We start from the raw sequence: 19,073 nt of genomic DNA on the forward strand, positions 1-19,073 counted from the left end.
GAGTGGTGGTGGTGAGGGTGAGTGTTGAGGGTGAGTGGTGAGTGGTTAGGGTGAGTAGTGAGGATGAGTGGTGAGCGTTAGTGGTGAGCGTGACTGGTGAAGGTGAGTGGTGAGGAAGAGTGGTGAGGGAGAGTGGTGAGGGAGAGTGGTGAGGGAGAGTGGTGATTGGTGAGGGTGAGTGGTGAGGGTGTGATTGGTGAGGATGAGTGGTGAGGGTGAGTAGTGAGGGTGAGTGGTTGTTGTGAGGGTGAGTGGTTGTTGTGAGGGTGAGTGGTGAGGGTGAGTGGTAAGAGTGAGTGGTGAGGGTGAGTGACGGTTGTGAGAGGTGATTAGTGAGTGGTGAGGGTGAGTGGTGATTGTTGAGGGTGTGATTGGTGAGAATGAGTGGTGAGTGGTGAGGGTGAGTGGTGAGGGAGAGTGGTGAGGGAGAGTGGTGAGGGAGAGTGGTGAGGGTGAATGGTGAGGGTGAGTGGTGAGGGTGAGTGGTGATTGGTGAGGGTGAGTGGTGAGGGTGAGTGGTGATTGGTGAGGATAAGTGGTGAGGGTGAGTAGTGAGGGTGAGTGGTTGTTGTGAGGGTGAGTGGTGAGGGTGAGTGGTAAGAGTGAGTGGTGAGGGTGAGTGGCGGTTGTGAGTGGTGATTAGTGAGGGGTGAGTGGTGAGGATGAGCGTGAGTGGTGAGTGGTGAGGGTGAAGGTGAGTGGTGATTGTTGAGGGTGTGATTGGTGAGAATGAGTGGTGAGTGGTGAGGGTGAGTGGTGAGGGTGAGTGGTGAGCTGTGAGGGTGAGTGTTGAGGGTGAGTGGTGAGTAGTGAGGGTGAGTGGTGAGCGTGACTGGTTAGTGGTGAGGGTGAGTGGTGAGGGAGAGTGGTGAGGGAGAGTGGTGAGGGAGAGTGGTGAGGGAGAGTGGTGAGGGTGAATGGTGAGGGTGAGTGGTGAGGGTGAGTGGTGAGGGTGAGTGGTGATTGGTGAGGATAAGTGGTGAGGGTGAGTAGTGAGGGTGAGTGGTTGTTGTGAGGGTGAGTGGTGAGGGTGGGTGGTAAGAGTGAGTGGTGAGGGTGAGTGGCGGTTGTGAGTGGTGATTAGTGAGGGGTGAGTGGTGAGGATGAGCGTGAGTGGTGAGGGTGAGTGGTGAGGGTGAGTGGTGATTGTTGAGGGTGTGATTGGTGAGAATGAGTGGTGAGTGGTGAGTGGTGAGGGTGAGTGGTGAGGGTGAGTGTTGAGGGTGAGTGGTTAGTAGTGAGGGTGAGCGTGACTGGTTAGTGGTGAGGGTGAGTGGTGAGAGAGAGTGGTGAGGGAGAGTGGTGAGGGAGAGTGGTGAGGGTGAATGGTGAGGGTGAGTGGTGAGGGTGAGTGGTGATTGGTGAGGGTGAGTGGTGAGGGTGAGTGGTGATTGGTGAGGATAAGTGGTGAGGGTGAGTGGTGAGGGTGAGCAGTGAGGGTGAGCAGTGAGGGTGAGTGGTGATTGGTGAGGGTGTGATTGGTGAGGATGAGTGGTGAGTGGTCAGGGTGAGTGGTGAGGGTGAGTGGTGAGCGGTGAGGGTGAGTGTTGAGGGTGAGTGGTGAGTAGTGATGGTGAGTGGTGAGCATGACTGGTGAGTGGTGAGGGAGAGTGGTGAGGGAGAGTGGTGAGGGTGAATGGTGAGGGTGAGTGGTGAGTGGTGAGGGTGAATGGCAAGTGGTGAGGGTGAGTGGTGATTGGTGAGGGTGTGATTGGTGAGGATGAGTGGTGAGTGGTGAGGGTGAGTAGTGAGGGTGAGTGGTGAGCAGTGAGGGTGAGTGGTTGTTGTGAGGGTGAGTGGTGAGAGTGAGTGGTGAGGGTGAGTGGTGAGCGTGAGTGGTGAGGGTGAGTGGTGATTGTTGAGGGTGTGATTGGTGAGGATGAGTGGTGAGTGGTGAGGGTGAGTGGTGAGTGGTGAATGGTCAGGGTGAATGATGAGTACAGTCAATATGCACTGCTGTAATCATAGCAGGTACCACCACCACAGTATGTACTGCTGTCGTCATAGGTGAGTAGTGAGGGTGAGGTTGTGTGGTGAGGGTGAGTGGTGGTTGTGATGGTGAGTGGTGAGCGTGAGTGGTGAGGCTGAATGGTGAGGGTGAATGGTGAGAGTGAGTGGTGAGGGAGAGTGGTGAGGGAGAGTGGTGAGGGTTAGTGGTGAGGGTTAGTGGTGAGGGAGATTGGTGAGGGAGATTGGTGAGGGAGATTGGTGAGTGGTGAGTTGTGAGGGTGAATGGTGAATAGTGAGTGGGAGTGGTGAGTGGTGAGGATGAGTGGTAAGGGTGAGTTGTGAGTGGTGAATGGTGAGGGTGAATGATGAGTACAGTCAATATGCACTGCTGTAATCATAGCAGGTACCACCACCACAGTATGTACTGCTGTCGTCATAGCAGGTGCCACCACACTCGGTATGTACTGCTGTTATCATACCAGGTACCACCACCACAATATGTACTCCTCTCATCATAACAGGTACCAACACAGCAGTATGCACTGCTGTAGTGATAGCAGGTACGACCTCAGTCGGTATACACTGCTGTAGCAATAGTAGATACTGCTATCGAGTTGGTAGATACCGCTATAGTAAATACTAAAACAGTCAGTATATACCGCTACAGTCAGTCAATACTGCTACAGTCAGTATATACTACTATACAGTCAGTACATACTACCACGGTGAGTAGCTACTAGAGTCAGTAGATACTATTATTGAGTGAGTAGATACTGCTATAGATTTTGTAGTTACTACTATAGTCAGTGGATACAACTATAGAGTCAGCAGATACTATACAGTTAGTCGTTACGAGTATATAGTCGGTAGATACTACTGTAGGCCCAGTAAATACTACTATGGTCAGTAGTTATTACAGTCACTAAATACTACTACACAGTCAGTAGCTACTACTGGCTCAGTAGATACTACGGTACAGTCAGTAGATACTACTACAGAGTCAATAGATACCACTTCCTCTGTTGTATGTAAGGTGTTGTTAGTATATATACCTACGAGGGGTAAAGATATTTTTTGAGGGGGGGGGGGGAGACCACAATTTTCGGAAACCTTTTGACATCAACTATTTACCCCACACTTTCTAAAACTTTTTGGACTTGTGAAAGCCTCTTATATATTTGTTGGTGGAGAAATGTACAAACAGCCCACCGGGCTTTGACAATACCTTAGTATCTGTGTATATGTGGTGCCACAACGACGGGGCCGCTCTGCCGAACCAGGGAGCCGCCCGGCTTCCCCCACCGCACTGCCCCCCATCACCCGCCCCACATAAGCACACACCCGCACGCATTCCCCCCCCCCCCCCCCATAGAGCTGGAAGGGAAGGTCACCTGATCGACCGGTTTTTATCCGAGAGACCCTTATCGGGATTAATTCTCACGGTTTCCGGCGATCAGGGAATTGGATGACCCCCCCCCCCGTGCTACGTGGCACCGCGGCGCCGCGGCCGGCCTTAATATGGTGTGGTCGCGGCGTGGGGCATTCGGCCACCGCGGTTGAGGCGCATTTCCCCCCACACACACCCCCACGGGTCGACGGGGCAAGCAGGGGAGGCACGGGACAGCATGAATAGCGGGGTCACAGGGGCTGTTGCGCATAGTCATGGGGGGTTGGGATAATTGCGCTGGAGCGCGCAGGCCCCATTGTTAGGAAGGGTAAGGGAGTAATTAGGAGGTACGCCGCCAACGTCGCTCACTGATTAGCATATCAACAGCGCCCGGGGAACCGCCGTGCACGGGCTTGGGGTGCACGAGCCCATTGTTCAGCGCAGCATCCCCTTTGAGGTAGGGAGGATAAATAGAGGAGCGGAGAGGGGAAATCGCCCCTTCTCTCCAGGCCAGCGGACCAGCAGGAGTTCCAGCCAGCGACCCGGACGTCCGTGCGACGCATCGAGGTACGCTGTTAGCGCAGAGAGCAGCGAACCTCCGCGGGCACCAAACAGTGAGTGGGGAGGTAAAGTAGGGTATCGTAAGCCGATAAATAGGGAATAGGTACAGGTTTAGTGGAATAGGCCAGCCTCGTCGACTCACTGATTCAACATCAATTCGCAGGTGGCCTATAATAAATCATTAATAGCGAAGCGTGGTCTCGCGTGATCTTGTCGTGCAGTGTGAGCGTGTGGGTGCGCTGTGTGCACAGTGGTTCGCCACGTGAGTGAGCGCTGCGCGGAGCTGAGCGCGCGGGTTGCGCGTGGGTACGCAGTGATTCTGTAGTGCTGCGGCTCGCCTCGGGGGAGCGCTGCGCAGAGCGGTGCGAGAGTGGGTGTCGCGTGTGTTCACTCCGTGTGTGATACAGGTGCGCGAGTATAACGTGAGTTGAGTTGGAGTGCGCGGAGCGGCGTGTGTGTGGGCGTGCGTGCGTTCGCTCCGTGTGGGTTGCAGGCGCGCGATTAGGAAAGGGAAGTATCGTAGTAGAGAGGGGAAGAATACTAATCGGTAATTAACCATGCCCATTACGCGGACCCGCGGTGGAGGGGAATCCTCGGGCGACGGCTCCCACACCAGGGGTGAGGAACTTAGCAGCGGTTCGCTTAGCAGCGGGGGGGCGATTGATGATGCTAGCCCGGCCGTTAACATTATCGAGGGAGGGATCTCGGGGGCTAGCGACCTCGACATATATATATGTAAGGTTTTCAAGAAATATATTTTTCACCCGGGCAAAGCCGGGTACTTCCGCTAGTTAACAATACAACAAACTCAACAAATTCGTCGGTCGCATCGGTGACTTAAAAAAAATATGATGTATTATGAAGGGCCACTGCCCGAAACATCGCCTGTTATGCGTGTTTATGTTCAGGCCACGCAGCGTAATTTAGCAAAGTGTTGAGGTTTTGTCATCAGCCTGACTGCTCCAGGAGCCAGAGGAGGAGTCACAGGGGGAAGGAGGCGGGGCGGGGTGAGGGGGATGGGGGAGTGGCTGAATTGGGGGGGGTTAATTTTTTGGGGGGGGGGGGGGTGAATTTGGGGGGGGGGTTAATTTGGGGGGGGGGTGAATTTGGGGGGGGGGGGTTAATTGGGGGGGGGGGTGAATTTGGGGGGGGGGGGTGAATTTGGGGGGGGGTTGACTTGGGGGGTGGGTGGAGCGCCCCCTGGCGGGCGGCCCGCGCCATCGCCGCGTCTCTCGTCGTCTGCGCCGTGAGCCGCCGCCGCCTCCTCCTCTCCTCCCTCTCGCCACCGCCTCTCCGCCTCTCACCGCACCGCGGCGGAGCATGGCCGCGCGGCGCGGCGCGTAGAGGAACGAGGAGGAGCGGGAGGTGGAGGAGGACAAGAAGAGGCGCAGGAGGCAGACGAGGAGGAGGAGGAGTGGTCCCTCACCCTCCTCCTCACCCCGGGGGGAGAAGGGTGCGGCCTCCCCACCATCACCAGCAAGCAGCACGACGAGCGCAGGAGGAGTGGCGAGACGAGGTGGAAGAGAGGGCCGCGAAATGAAGGAGCAGTGAGAGGAGGCGCGAGAGCGAGGAAGAGGAGTGAAGAGGAGAGGCGAGGAGAGCGGGGACGGCGACGAGCGCGGGGAAGCAGCAGCGACAGCAGCGGCGGCCCCAGCCAACAAAGATGGCGACGCGGCCCAGGGAGGCGGACGGGCGGGACGGGGAGGCGAGCGGCCCGGCGCCCCCGCGGGTGAGACGCGCGGGGGGCGCCGCGCGGTCTCTGAGTGCGAGGGGACTCGGGAGCGCGTGGCGGTGGGGCGGGGGGGGACCTCGGGGCAGCAGCAGGGGGGGCACTGTGTGCCGTGGCGGACATGGGGTGAGGGATGGGCGAGGGGATGTGGGTCCTGGTGAGAGGGGTGTGGGTCCTGGTGAGAGGGGTGTGGGTCCTGGGTGAGAGGGATGTGGGTCCTGGTGAGAGGGGTGTGGGTCCTGGTGAGAGGGGTGTGGGTCCTGGGTGAGAGGCGTGTGGGTCCTGGTGAGAGGGGTGTGGGTCCTGGTGAGAGGGGTGTGGGTCCTGGGTGAGAGGCGTGTGGGTCCTGGTGAGAGGGGTGTGGGTCCTGGGTGAGAGGGATGTAGGTCCTGGTGAGAGGGGTGTGGGTCCTGGTGAGAGGGGTGTGGGTCCTGGGTGAGAGGGATGTGGGTCCTGGTGAGAGGGGTGTGGGTCCTGGTGAGAGGGGTGTGGGTCCTGGGTGAGAGGCGTGTGGGTCCTGGTGAGAGGGGTGTGGGTCCTGGTGAGAGGGGTGTGGGTCCTGGGTGAGAGGCGTGTGGGTCCTGGTGAGAGGGGTGTGGGTCCTGGGTGAGAGGGATGTAGGTCCTGGTGAGAGGGGTGTGGGTCCTGGTGAGAGGGGTGTGGGTCCTGGTGAGAGGGGTGTGGGTCCTGGTGAGAGGGGTGTGGGTCCTGGTGAGAGGGGTGTGGGTCCTGGTGAGAGGGGTGTGGGTCCTGGGTGAGAGGCGTGTGGGTCCTGGTGAGAGGGGTGTGGGTCCTGGGTGAGAGGGATGTAGGTCCTGGTGAGAGGGGTGTGGGTCCTGGTGAGAGGGGTGTGGGTCCTGGGCGAGAGGGATGTGGGTCCTGGTGAGAGGGGTGTGGGTCCTGGTGAGAGGGGTGTGGGTCCTGGGCGAGAGGGATGTGGGTCCTGGGCGAGAGGGATGTGGGTCCTGGGTGAGAGGGATGTGGGTCCTGGGTGAGAGGGATGTGGGTCCTGGGTGAGAGGGATGTGGGTCCTGGTGAGAGGGGTGTGGGTCCTGGTGAGAGGGATGTAGGTCCTGGTGAGAGGGATGTAGGTCCTGGTGAGAGGGGTGTGGGTCCTGGTGAGAGGGGTGTGGGTCCTGGGCGAGAGGGATGTGGGTCCTGGGTGAGAGGGGTGTGGGTCCTGGTGAGAGGGATGTGGGTCCTGAGTGAGAGGGATGTGGGTCCTGGGTGAGAGGGGTGTGGGTCCTGGGTGAGAGGGATCTGGGCCCCGGGGTGAGAGAGACGGGAGGGGCGTGGAGGCAAGCGCGGGGAGCCGGGAGTTCTTGGGGGAGCAGAGGGGTCCCCCAGTAAGAGGGATCGGGGGGTCCTCGTGAGGGGGGTGTAGAGGGGAGTTACCGGATTGAGAGGGATTCCGTGGAACGAGGAGTAGGGACAGTGACTGCGGGGGGAAAGGGACAGCGTCTCGGGGTGTGATCGAAGGGACTGTTGTGGTAGGTGGACTGGAATTACAATCCAGAGGGTACTGGTTCGATTTGAACTCCTGGCGTGGTATTTTCAACAATGGGGCACATGCATTTATTAAATCAGTGCATTCATTGTTTACAGGAAACTGTTGCCTGTTCCTGACTTTCAGAACCGGTAATCGATTCTCAAAACGGTATAACTGGTTTACCGGATATCGGTTAACAATCACGGGTTATATTCTGATAGAGATTCCGGCGTTCTGCGCTCGAATGCTGCCAGTAGCGTTGGAATGTTTGAGTGCAAGCTGCTCTAGCAAGCCATCCACAACGCGATTATGGGTCGACATCCGGCCTTAACAAGGACCCCCTTGATCATGGGCATCAGTGATAGCTTCCAATGAGCCACATTCAGCCTGGCGCATTCGCAACGCTCGAGCAATGTAGGGCTCATTTCATAATGCACACAAATAACGTAAACACCCCCAAACATTTGTAAAATGTGCCTTTTAAACCGAATTCTGAGATCACATGCCAACTGCTGATGTCATTTACTAATTAGTTGTGAGGTACACATCTAAAAACAAGCATTTGTGTCGGAATATCCTTTTTCTTTAATATTACACACCAATGTTCCTGCGTCAACACTCGGGACTGTTTAATTGGGGCTCTTAACTGATGACGATCCCAGCTGAACGCTGCCGGAATGTGCCTGTACGTCACTGTGCCTGATCAGTAGTTTCTTGGTCGAGGGAGTGAGTGGCTTTTTACAAACCGCAGAGTTGTCAGTTATTTCACTGATTGCATTCTACCACCCATGTACCTCCATTTGAATTCCCTAGCGTCCACTACGTGGTATATATTTTTGTGAAATGTCAGTCCCCGAGCACTAAGCAATGCACTTATAGACATCCTTATTGCACACAGATAAGTTGTAACGATCGATTGCATATTCGAATGCGCTTACATTATTAATGCAAGTATAAGTCATTACACACGTAAACTTGAGAGACATGATGATAAGCAAGAAGACAACACCTTCACACGTATCCCTCCACTTGAATTAATTAATTAATTACTTTTTTACACATCCCATCACCTATTTGGGAGTGCACAATATCAGCAGGATTGGTTCAACACACCAAACTCTGGACCAATTTCAACATGAATGTGGTGTCTCATCAGCAGTCAGATTTTCTTCAACCAATACTGATGGGCTGCCAGATTTTTATCAGCAAGGCCCCTTTTCTGTGGAACATGGGTCCTAGTTGAATTTTTTGTTTCTACTTATATTCCCAATGATGATGCTCATGATTATTTTGTATGGCCTAGACATATATCGGCAATGTTAACTTTAAATATTTTTATCAAGAGTTAAATTAACAACATTTAAATTTGCCTAAAGAAGAACATTTTCAATGACTGTATGACCTGATATGATGATGTATACGGTTCATGGTCATTCACAATTTTTTTTAGGAAAACTGAAAAAGTGCGCAAAGAAGCATGGAGAGACACATGCTTGGAATTAAACTGAGATACAAAGGAACATATGGTAGGGGGAGTCTATCTATAGAACAACATCCATATTCTCAAGACATTTGAAGTGGGCGTGGGCAGGCCACATCACGGCTAGAAGGGACGATGAATGACAGTCGAGAATAATAACGGAGTGGCAGCCAAGGGTTGTAACGCATCCGAGCAGACATCCATCGAGGAGATGGAATGATTAAATAAGTTTATGTGCAGGGGCTGGGTGGATTGTTCCATCGCAGGGTTATGAGAGGTGGCGGTGGCTTGAGGAGGCTTCATCCGCCAGTGAATTGAAGATGGTTGATGATGGTGAAATTGATTTTGTTTTACACATGATTGTTTTAATCTACTCGCGCTTGGCTGATGGGGAAGTGGTCATGGATTGTTTTCTGACCACCCTGTTACAAGTAGCGTTCATGCTGAAGTGTCATTTTGTATATTAAAGGACCATTACACTACATTTCAGAAGTTACACAGGGATGAGCCTGAATAATGCTTGGATACGTGATAAAAATGCATAATAGGTGGTATAGGTTGATAAACGTTGATGCGCAGCAATGACAGTGCAGAAACAATACATTGCATTTATTTTGCTTCTGTGCTCCCACATCTGTGCCCCCCCACCCAACTTCAGCCCGCATTGGTCAGTGTGGTAAAGTATAGTCAAATAACCCCTAAGACTCGAGGCATGCGGAAGTCTTCATCCAGCAGTGGATTAATAAACGGCTGCATGTGTACATATTTATAACGTACTGATGCGACAGTAAGAATTTGGACAACAGTCCAAGTGATTTCCTGCCCAAATGCACATTGAGGCAGTGTTCATCTCCTGTTTACAGCCCTGCACAACCAATGATGTACATCGCACATTCCTATGGTAGGGGGGGGGAGTCTATCTATAGGACAGCCAGCATTGACTTCTCCGCAAAGTGGTACTCGCTTCATCAGCCTTGGAAGAAGGGATAATCGACTGAGTCAACCACCAACCAGGATCTGTACTCGCAACCTTCCCGATTGTGAGCTGCTTGCGCTACCGCATGGTCGGATGCATTTTTTGTGCATTTATTGTAATTAATCCAACAGATATACACAACTGGTATGCCTCTCTTGGAAACATCCACATGACTTTGCCTGCATCACGGAGTCAATCGGAGCGCTGCTGTGCCTTCTGATGGCTCAGCACCATTACCTTCACATAGGCTTATTATTCGCATGATTATTATTGCCACTGCAGACATTGAGCCAAGCAGTGACCTACGCATGTCCTGTTTTAATAACCATGCGATTGTATGGATGCTATTTGCCTAGTGCACACTACTACAGTGCGTTTGGTTGGTAGTGTATATCAGGCGTGGTTGTGTTTAGCTTTGTACGCCGTTGCTGAGCACAGGCCCAAAACGGTAAGCAGCCAGCAACAAACAGCACCATTAAAGTTGCAATACTTCAGACTGAACGCATTTCTTGAATTGAGCTACTTATTATAAGAGCTTGGGGAATAGAGACGTTGAGAGAGAATTCCAAAGTAGAGCAGTGCGAGGAAAGGTCGAAAGAGAAGCGTCGTCACCTGCAGCATGGTACTTCAACACACTATGGATAAGACATAAGTCAGTCTGGTGAGGGAGTGGGTGTGCAAATGAGTAGGCGGGTGAGTAGGTAAGTGAGTGTGTTGTTGCTACCTGCAGGAGGGTGGTTGAACACCATAGTGCAGGTCACAATAACACACTCGGTCGCTCATTCATCCAATCACCCACCAGACCGACTGTTCTATCTCATCCATGCTGTGTTCAATCTCCACACTGCAGGTCACGACACTTCTCTTTCTGCTTCTTCCCTTGCACTGCTGCACTGTGGAATGCTCTCCTGTCGTATATTTTCACTAAGCTCTTACAATACACGTTCTTAATTCAAGAAACCTGTTAGCGTTTGTCTATTGTGACTGATGTACAGTGTGTTTATAGTGCTGATTGTTGCTACCACTTTACACTTTGGGGCTTGGATCTGTGGTGAGCAACTGGGACTGCTGACTTGAGTGCTTGATTATTTGTGTGAATTTAATGACGTGTTAATTGTTTTGTTGATTGGCTGCAGACGCGGTTCTCTGGCAATGGCAGTGTGGTGGGAGAGACGGAACGGGTAGTGGATGAAGACATCTTTTCCTGGTCTGGTCCCCGCACGGTCATACTCCACAAAGGGCTCCAAGGGTTTGGCTTTACTCTGCGCCACTTCATTGTCTACCCACCAGAGTCCACGTCCTACCAGAAGGTACAAGCCCTGTACAGTCTTATTATCATCATCAGCCATGATTAATCCACTGCTGGATGAATGACTCCCCAAGCTGCTGCCACCTCTCATGATCCTGAGATGCAACAATCTATCCAGCACCTGCACACGAATAGATCTCATCACTCCTTCTCCGAGCTCGACGTCCAATCCTTGGCTGCCACATGGATCCATTTCATTCCTTGGCTGCCACTCCGTTATTATTTTTCATTGTCCCTTAGTGACGCATCCTGCCCAAGCCGACTATTTTTTTTAACGCTTTGGATATCTTCAACCTGCGTATGGTCTGTAATCCATATCTTCCACCCTGATGTCTCATTGTAATTCCCGACATGCACCTCTCTGCTGTCTATAGAATACACATATCCTGCTATAACACTTGTTTTCCCACACAACCTTCACAGAGTGTCAATGATAATTATCCTAAAATATATCACAATGTCATGGCAATACAGGATAATCAATGCAGAAGTCCAGAAGAGAACATGGCAGGTAAGTGTTGTAAATGTGATTAGGCAGGATGGGGGAGAGACGATTGCTAAGACAGACATTGGAATGGTCTCCAAGAGTCTGGCAACCAATAGGAAGAGAAGACCTAAGGCCAAATAGTGGGATACTGTCAAAGCAGATATTTGTGGTTGTATACTGTTTGTCTCTGGCCACATATTTTGGGCCAGTGCTCAGTAAATTTTTTTACTTTTTTTTTTGCAGGAGGAGGAGGCAGAAAGGGGGGGGGACCCCTGTCAGCTCACTGCAGGTGTGTGGTCACCTGGTCGCACTCACCTTTCTGGCATGAGTACAGGGATATGAGATTACACGCTCTGTATAACGTTCCATTCATTTTTTGTTGCATGTTTACCTCTGAAACTCAATAATAAAGTGTTAATCAGCAGATAGTAAAAAAATATAGGTACAGCCCTGCAGTTGTTAGCTCAAGCCACTAATGGTGAAAGGGCCACCACTAGAGGGCATTTTGTCTGCTGCTCTACGTTGATCGGACACGTTGCTGCAAGAGGTGGGCATAGTCACACTCTACCCCAATCTAATTCTCGCGGTAGTGCACCCATTCATACTTCTGGGTGGACAGAGGGGGTGGGCGGGATTTAATAAACTTACACCATTCATCTGCCACACCAAGAGATGGAATCAGATTTGCTAATTCTGGATTGCAAGTCCAGTGTGCAGAAGTTAGTAATATTATGAATGTTCCCTTTGTAATAATTAATTCATAACATTTTGTATGTATATGGTACTTAAATGCTAAAGGGCCTTGCGTCTTGTCTCACACGTTTTAGCAGTACCCCCAGTACGTTTGTCTCTGTGCAGCAACAAGGTGAATCGGCACCAGCCATTAGGGACGATGATTGCTATGTTTCCTAATTTATCATTTTGTGGTGTAATATTTTTAGTTTGGAAAATTTAGACTGACACCGGCACATAATGGCCTACTCGTTTTAAATAAGGTCACGGGACCTTAAATATCCACTGTGAATCAGACGGCATGAAGTACTTACAATAAATACACCGTATTAACCAGGGTAGCCTGTCGGTGTTGAACCATGAACCACTGCAACAAGCAGCAAACATGCTGCCGCTGGTGCATTTCACTACCCTAGTTTGTATCACCAGTTCAGTAAGAGAGGGAGAGAGAGAGATGTAGGTCATTCGCATTGTGCTCTGCTTGCTCTGCTGTGCTGCACAGAAGCTGGCAGGACTCGGCAGGAGCCCATGGACACCATCTTTGTGAAGCAGGTGAAGGAGGGAAGCCCAGCGAGTGAGGCTGGCCTGCAAACAGGTGCCATCTTGCATTGCCTTTATACCAATGTCACATACAGTGTTCCGCCATGTGGCTCAGTGGCAGAGTGAGCGGCACGCACTCAGACGGTTACAATTTAAAGTTTGTTTTTATTGGTTACAACATTTTTCGTTGACATTTTTCACCAGAAGAGTCACTTTGGATTGAACATCTTGTATGCAAGTGTCCAGTGTGTCAGTTGAAACATACATTCTAGATTTGAAGCTTTCGTGACTGCAAGGATTCATATTCTTAGGTTTTTTCGGTAAAGTCACGTAGGTAAAAAATTAAAATTATTAAAAGTAAAATAAAAAAAAATTAAAAATCACTACGTTTCGGAGGCAACACAAGCTTCCGTCTTCAGGTGGAACCGTCACAGCACGATAGCTGTGACGGTTCCACCTGAAGACGGAAGCACGATAGCTGTGACGGTTCCACCTGAAGACGGAAGCTTGTGTTGCCTCCGAAACGTCGTGATTTTTTATTTTATTTTTGTTTTACTTTTATTAATTTAAATTAATTTTTTTTTACCTACGTGACTTTACCGAAAAAACCTAAAAATATTAAACATACATGACTAGCATGAATTTACACGTATGCAAGCATACATACACATATATAATCGCACGTACAAATAACAACACATATACAAGTATACACACAACAGCCACCATTCAGTAGCAGTGATGTTACCATAGTTCTTGCACCACCAGGATTGGTGCACTTTGAGGTAAGGTGAATGTGGAAGGCTCCCTGGCAGGAGGTCACAGGACAGACCCAGATCTATAATGGGATGACTGACTGAAATGACTGTCAGATGCACCACATGTTCTCCCCACTTTGCCAACTTGCTGCGTTTTAGCCGCCCAGGGCAACACTCATTGTGAGTGTCGCTCCTCTGTCCTCAGTGAGCAGAAATTACCATATCAGCATACATAACATAATTGACCAGTCGGGAGCCACCCCAAGACTGCACCTGAGCATCTATCAGCCTCACACTCTTATCAGTGTGCTATATTCACAGATAAATACACTTGCACATCTACACACATGGCACACATGCAAACAATTGGGGTGGCCATATACAAATTTTCAGGCTGGCCAGCCGAGATCATTCTGGGTAACGGTAGTCCTATTAATTAACTCAACCCTACCATAAGATTGTGGAATGTCCGTCCACCACTATACCAGAGCTGTAAATAGGATTTGAACACCACCTCATAGCTCACTTGAACAGGAAATTACTTTGACGTTTGGACTTTTGCATTGTGTTAAACATCCACATCGCATATGCACATGCTTTGCGTCATCGTGTATGTGCATAAGTGCAGTATTATTTAAGAAACAGTGTAAAACACGTTCCTTTGTGATTTTTCTAGGAGACAGAATTGTGCAAGTTAATGGTGAGAGCATCATTGGTAAAAGCTACTCTCAAGTCATCTCTCTCATTCAAAACTGGTGAGTTTGTTGTTTCTCTCTCGTGTTGTTTCAGAATGTACACATGTATTCTTAAACACAGTTGCTGCTGAGCACAGGCTGAAAGGCAAAGGCACAAAATGTCAAGCGTCCAGCAACAAACGGCACTCACTCGAAAACGTGCCCTCCCATTGACACCACACTGCAGATCACAACACTAGTTTCTCCTCTTCCCTCGCACTGCTCAACTTGGGAATTCCCACCCATCGTCCCATTTCCCAGAATTGTATAATAACCTCGATCAATTCAGAAATGTGTTACTATTCTGGGAAAAGAGACTATGGGAGGGAATTCCAAAGTGGAGCAGTGAGAGGTAAGAAGGAGGAAGAGAATGGTCATGATCTGCATTGTGATGAGTGATTGGGTGATGGAATGGTTAAGTGAGTGAGTGTTTTTGTGACCTACAGTGGTGTGAGACGAAACAATGTGGTAGACAGTCCTCAACATGGGTGGAGGAATCAACGAGTGAAGTTCATGGGAACAGTAACCATAGTAGTAGTAATATAAATGGAGTTATGTATTTTTGTGGTCTGTCGCAGTATGTTGGCAGTGCACATGATAGTATGGGGAACCGTGTCTAACACATGCACACTGCTTTGCCGTTAAGCTACGTTTGTGTGTAATACGTAAAATCATGTTTAGCTTCATTGTGGAGAATGATTAACAATATATAGCATAGTGGTTCTCCACAACAATGCTAATTATTATTTGGTGTTTGTATTATATTTGTTGACCTATAACCCATGTCTAAGAGAAATGCTCCTTGCTTATAGATATCTTGCAGTTCACCAGCATTGATTCGAGCAAGCCTGACTACTCTTGAGACACAGAAAGTAGAAATCGGTCCATAGCTCTTGTATTAAACCAATGCAACTGAAATTATGCATTCCCACATGGCTGTGTGGCTGACGGGATGTGTCCATTTTTTTCTGTGGAAGAAGATATGTGAAGGTGCCATATTGTATGATGTGTGTGTATACACTTTGTGTGTGTTGCAGTGATCTGCTACTGCGGCTCTCTGTGATGCCCAAGGATGAGGATATTTTACAGTTGGTAAGAAAATGTATAATCATTATTTACTTATGACAGTTCTAAATACCAGGTGGCTCTGCGGTAGAGCGAGCAGCTCGTAATCATATTGGGATCTATGAATGAAATGCACCTTATACATGTAAATTATTATTAAAGGTTGCAAATTAAAATCCTGTGTTTATGTTTGACTCAGTCCATCATCCCTCGAGGGCCAATAAAATGACAACCACTTTGTAGGGAAGTCAACAGTGGTGGTCCTATGGATAGACCTTCCCCTGCTTTTTGAATGTAGAAATTCCACCACTGGCACATAGCTTTAAACAGGAGATGAACACGGCCTCAATCCTCATTTTAGCAGGAAATCACTTTGGCTTTTGATCAAATTCTCACAGCAGCCGCACATTATAAATATGTACATGTGCAACTGTTTGTCAATCCAATGCTGGATGAAGGCCTCCACATGCCTGTAGGTTTAAGTGGTTATTCAACCATAACACTTAAGCATTTTTGGAACTAATTTAATCAATTACATCATTAAGATAAAAAATATTGTGCACTGTGAATTCTGTAGGTAACGTTGATGTATTAACGGTGTAAATATTTATGTTTTCAGGCTTACTCCCAAGATGCTTATTTAAAAGGAAATGACTCTTACAAGGGGAAGGCCCACAACATCCCAGAACCTCCACCCATGTCGAGCTATCCTTTCCCAAGCACTTCTGGCATCTCTCAACCAGGCTCCAATGTCGCATCCACATGCGGCATGGGACCAGCATCCTCTTCTTTCGACATGCCAATTCCCCCTCGTTCAGACAGTCTCACAAAGTCCAGCCCAGTTCTCTACGCACAGGAGAAGGGTGGCATGAAGACATTCATAGTACCACCAGGAAAAGTTGTAGATCTCACAAGCATGAGCCACGCTTGCCAGCCACAGACAGCAGACTCGCAGCAGGTCTTGCGCAAGGCATCTCTTCCCGCGGTGCCCGCGGCGATGCCGGTTAGCGTTACGTCTCGGAGTGCGCTGCAGGAAGCGAGCAGCCGGATCGGCGAAGCCCTCGTCCGGAAGTACATGTCACAACCTCATGACGCGAACCAGCCCTATTCCGCGGGAGCCACGTACGCACCGCCCGGTGGGAACTACTACCTACCCTGTGGCGGCACTGACCAGGGCAGTAACCTGCCGCGCGCAGGTGCAAACGTGAGAGAGGGAGGTTGGGATCAGTACCCGACGTACAAGGATTACCGGCGGACGTTCGGGACGCGTACTCTGCAGGAGCGGCTGGACGTTCTGCGCGGCACTTCTCACGCTGCGCCACACTATCCACTGCCCGCACCGCCCGACAGCGCGACGCACTATCGCACAAGGAGCTCGTCGCAGGACAGGGGCCAGCAGGGGGCCGGCAGCAACCGCTGCCGCAGCGCGTCTCAAGACCGACTTGGGGAGAACGTGCAGACCAAGGAGTGGGGGCGGAGCGTGTCTCAAGACGCTCTCGCGATGGAATCCCCCCCGGCAAGCTTTCCGAATTGCCGGACCCACTCCAACGACAATATCGCCAGGTCCGGCAAGTATGAGTTCTTGCAGCAGAAGGATTCAGCCGCACGTAATTTCTCAGGCGGTTTAATGAATGCGATGGGGGACGCACCTTCCCAGAGCAACGTGTGCACAGCGACAGAGTCGGTCAGGTTTCCTACAGAAAGGGGCACGTACTCGAGCCAGGAATGCCGGGATTCATCGGACAGGGCATGGCCGCGAGGTTCTGAGAGGTGCCGTGGTGAGAACACAGGCAGCTCGGGCATGGCACCGGCACGCTTCGAACCGCCCGTGTTTGGCAAACGCTACGACGTAAAATCTCGCTCCGGGAAGTTTAAGCCGGATTATTCCTCGACATCAGTAAAATCGCAGCCTCCAGACTCGAGGAAAACAGACGATGCTCGAAACAGCGTCGACGCCTACCACTGCAGGTCAAAGTCCCTGGAATCTCGAGATTTGCTCAACAGCGGCCTACAAGTGGCCCCGCCGCCGCAGCTTGTAAGGGCCGAACGCACCGTTTCGGAATCGGACAGTCAGAGCGCGCCCACTCGTGTGCGCCAGGGCTGCTCAGTCCTCCAGGAGACCAAGGATAGGACCGGCTCGTACCCTGCACTTCACAGCAATTTGACCGCTGGCAGGCAGCAGCAGCAGCAGAGATCACCGGGTGTTATAGAGCTTGCCGCTACATCTGGCGTAGTGCTGCGGGAAAAGCCTCCTTTAGGCCGGCCTGCACCGCCGCTACGCCACCCTTCATACATCCTTGCGGTCGATGCGCAGGAAGCAGGCCTACACCCTGGCTGGCTGCCGACTGACCGCAGGAAGGGCTTCCACAGGGAGGTTGAGCAAGAGGCTGTCAACAAGGTCAGCGAGACTCCTGCAAGCAGCTCATTAGCTGCAATTCCCTTCATAGGTGAGTACGAGGCAGTGAAACTTCTATTCATCACTGATGTTTTTGTGTCCTAAAACCCTCCACCACCCAACATAGCCACACAAATATTAATTGTCACTTAGAAAAGTTGTTTAATGCGCCAATTGTTGTTTCCGTTTGCTGGTAAGTTGAACAATTCTCACGTTTCACTTCTGATAGAGATAAGGAAGTGCATTTAAGACGTTGGGTCAAGTGACACGGTTATTTTGAATTCCTGAATTGTATTCTGACTGTAGATTTTTATGAAGATGTAGGACGTAATTTCATGGGAATAATTTGGTACATTTGTTTGTGAGTGTTTTTACCGACAACATGTTGATGTATTTAAACAAGCAACGCTGAAGGCCATGTGGCTGATGGGCTATATAAAATGTTTTGTGGTGATACAGACGTAAAAGAGACGTATTGGCTAATTATTTATGTTATTTAAACTCTCCACAATGACGCGAATAATTATTTTGTGTTGTGTATTAAATAGTTTTGTGTCAAACTAGGACTCATATCTAACATCTGGCAGCCTATAAACATCTGGCAGCTCACCAACATTGGCTCGAGCAAGCCCGGCTGCTGATGAGACTGAATGTCAAAACTGGTCCTGAGTTTGCATGTGTTGAACCGATGCTACTGAAATACACAGTTTTTTTAATGTTGTTTATTTTGTTATTCATTTTCTCCAGAATGACGCTTGTGATTATTAATTAGACTTAAATATTCTACAATTCACACGATGTTATACACCTGCTAATTTCTCTGCTTTCTTTGCCTGTGTTCTGTAGATGAGCCTGGGAGCCCTGGGGAACAGGATAGTGAAGACATTTCTGCCTCGGCCGTCGTCTCCTCACAGAGGGGCCCGCCCACTGTGGGCACTTCTGGCGTTGTACGACGCCAGTGGTCTAATGATCCCGGTGAGACATTTTAACATGTGCCCGGCGTTGGCGCAACTTCTCACTTAACACAGATCTGTCACAAGTGGCAAATTACAGTCAAGTTTCACATTTATTTTGTTTATCACCGCGAGAACTTGAGTGAGACCAAGATAGGATAATTTGCAGGAGTGATATCGATATGAGTGCTGTAGCTCTGATTTTTTTTCCGCTCAATTGTTGTTTTTATGTTCTTATGTCTCTTTGGTGGCCCAGGTCACGCCTGTGAATGAGATTATCCTTGTCCATAGACTTCTCAACACCGGGTTGCACAAAACAAACTTGAAATCTCTCTTGATATTATTGATGCATTTCTGGTTCTCTTTTTAGAAGACGCCGTAAAGGGCAGTCGCAGGTCGTCCTATCTGCTTGCGATGGGAACGGAGCGCTCCAAGTCGTACGATGAGGGTTTGGATGAGATACGTGAGGAGGGAAAGACTCTTCTGTGAGTGTTGCACCTACCGAGATGACACCAGTGCTCGCTATAG

The 19,073-nt window shown here is 50.2% G+C and overlaps 1 protein-coding gene across 1 annotated transcript in view; it reads left to right on the forward strand.

Moving 5' to 3' along the window:
- Positions 1 to 5,112: 5,112 nt before the first annotated feature.
- The window catches only part of ARHGAP21 (Rho GTPase activating protein 21), a 36,704-nt gene continuing 22,743 nt past the window's right edge, over positions 5,113 to 19,073 (forward strand). The window contains 9 exon segments of the mRNA XM_061554766.1: positions 5,113 to 5,627; positions 10,709 to 10,882; positions 11,612 to 11,657; positions 12,603 to 12,695; positions 14,075 to 14,153; positions 15,170 to 15,224; positions 15,817 to 17,644; positions 18,439 to 18,567; positions 18,916 to 19,030. Of these exon segments, the coding sequence (XP_061410750.1) occupies positions 5,562 to 5,627; positions 10,709 to 10,882; positions 11,612 to 11,657; positions 12,603 to 12,695; positions 14,075 to 14,153; positions 15,170 to 15,224; positions 15,817 to 17,644; positions 18,439 to 18,567; positions 18,916 to 19,030 (2,585 nt within the window). The 5' untranslated portion in view covers positions 5,113 to 5,561.

This window comes from Lethenteron reissneri, chromosome 20 (genome assembly GCF_015708825.2).
Source record: "Lethenteron reissneri isolate LAM-NWPU_2019-01 chromosome 20, ASM1570882v1, whole genome shotgun sequence".
Taxonomy (NCBI): Eukaryota; Metazoa; Chordata; class Hyperoartia; order Petromyzontiformes; family Petromyzontidae; genus Lethenteron; species Lethenteron reissneri.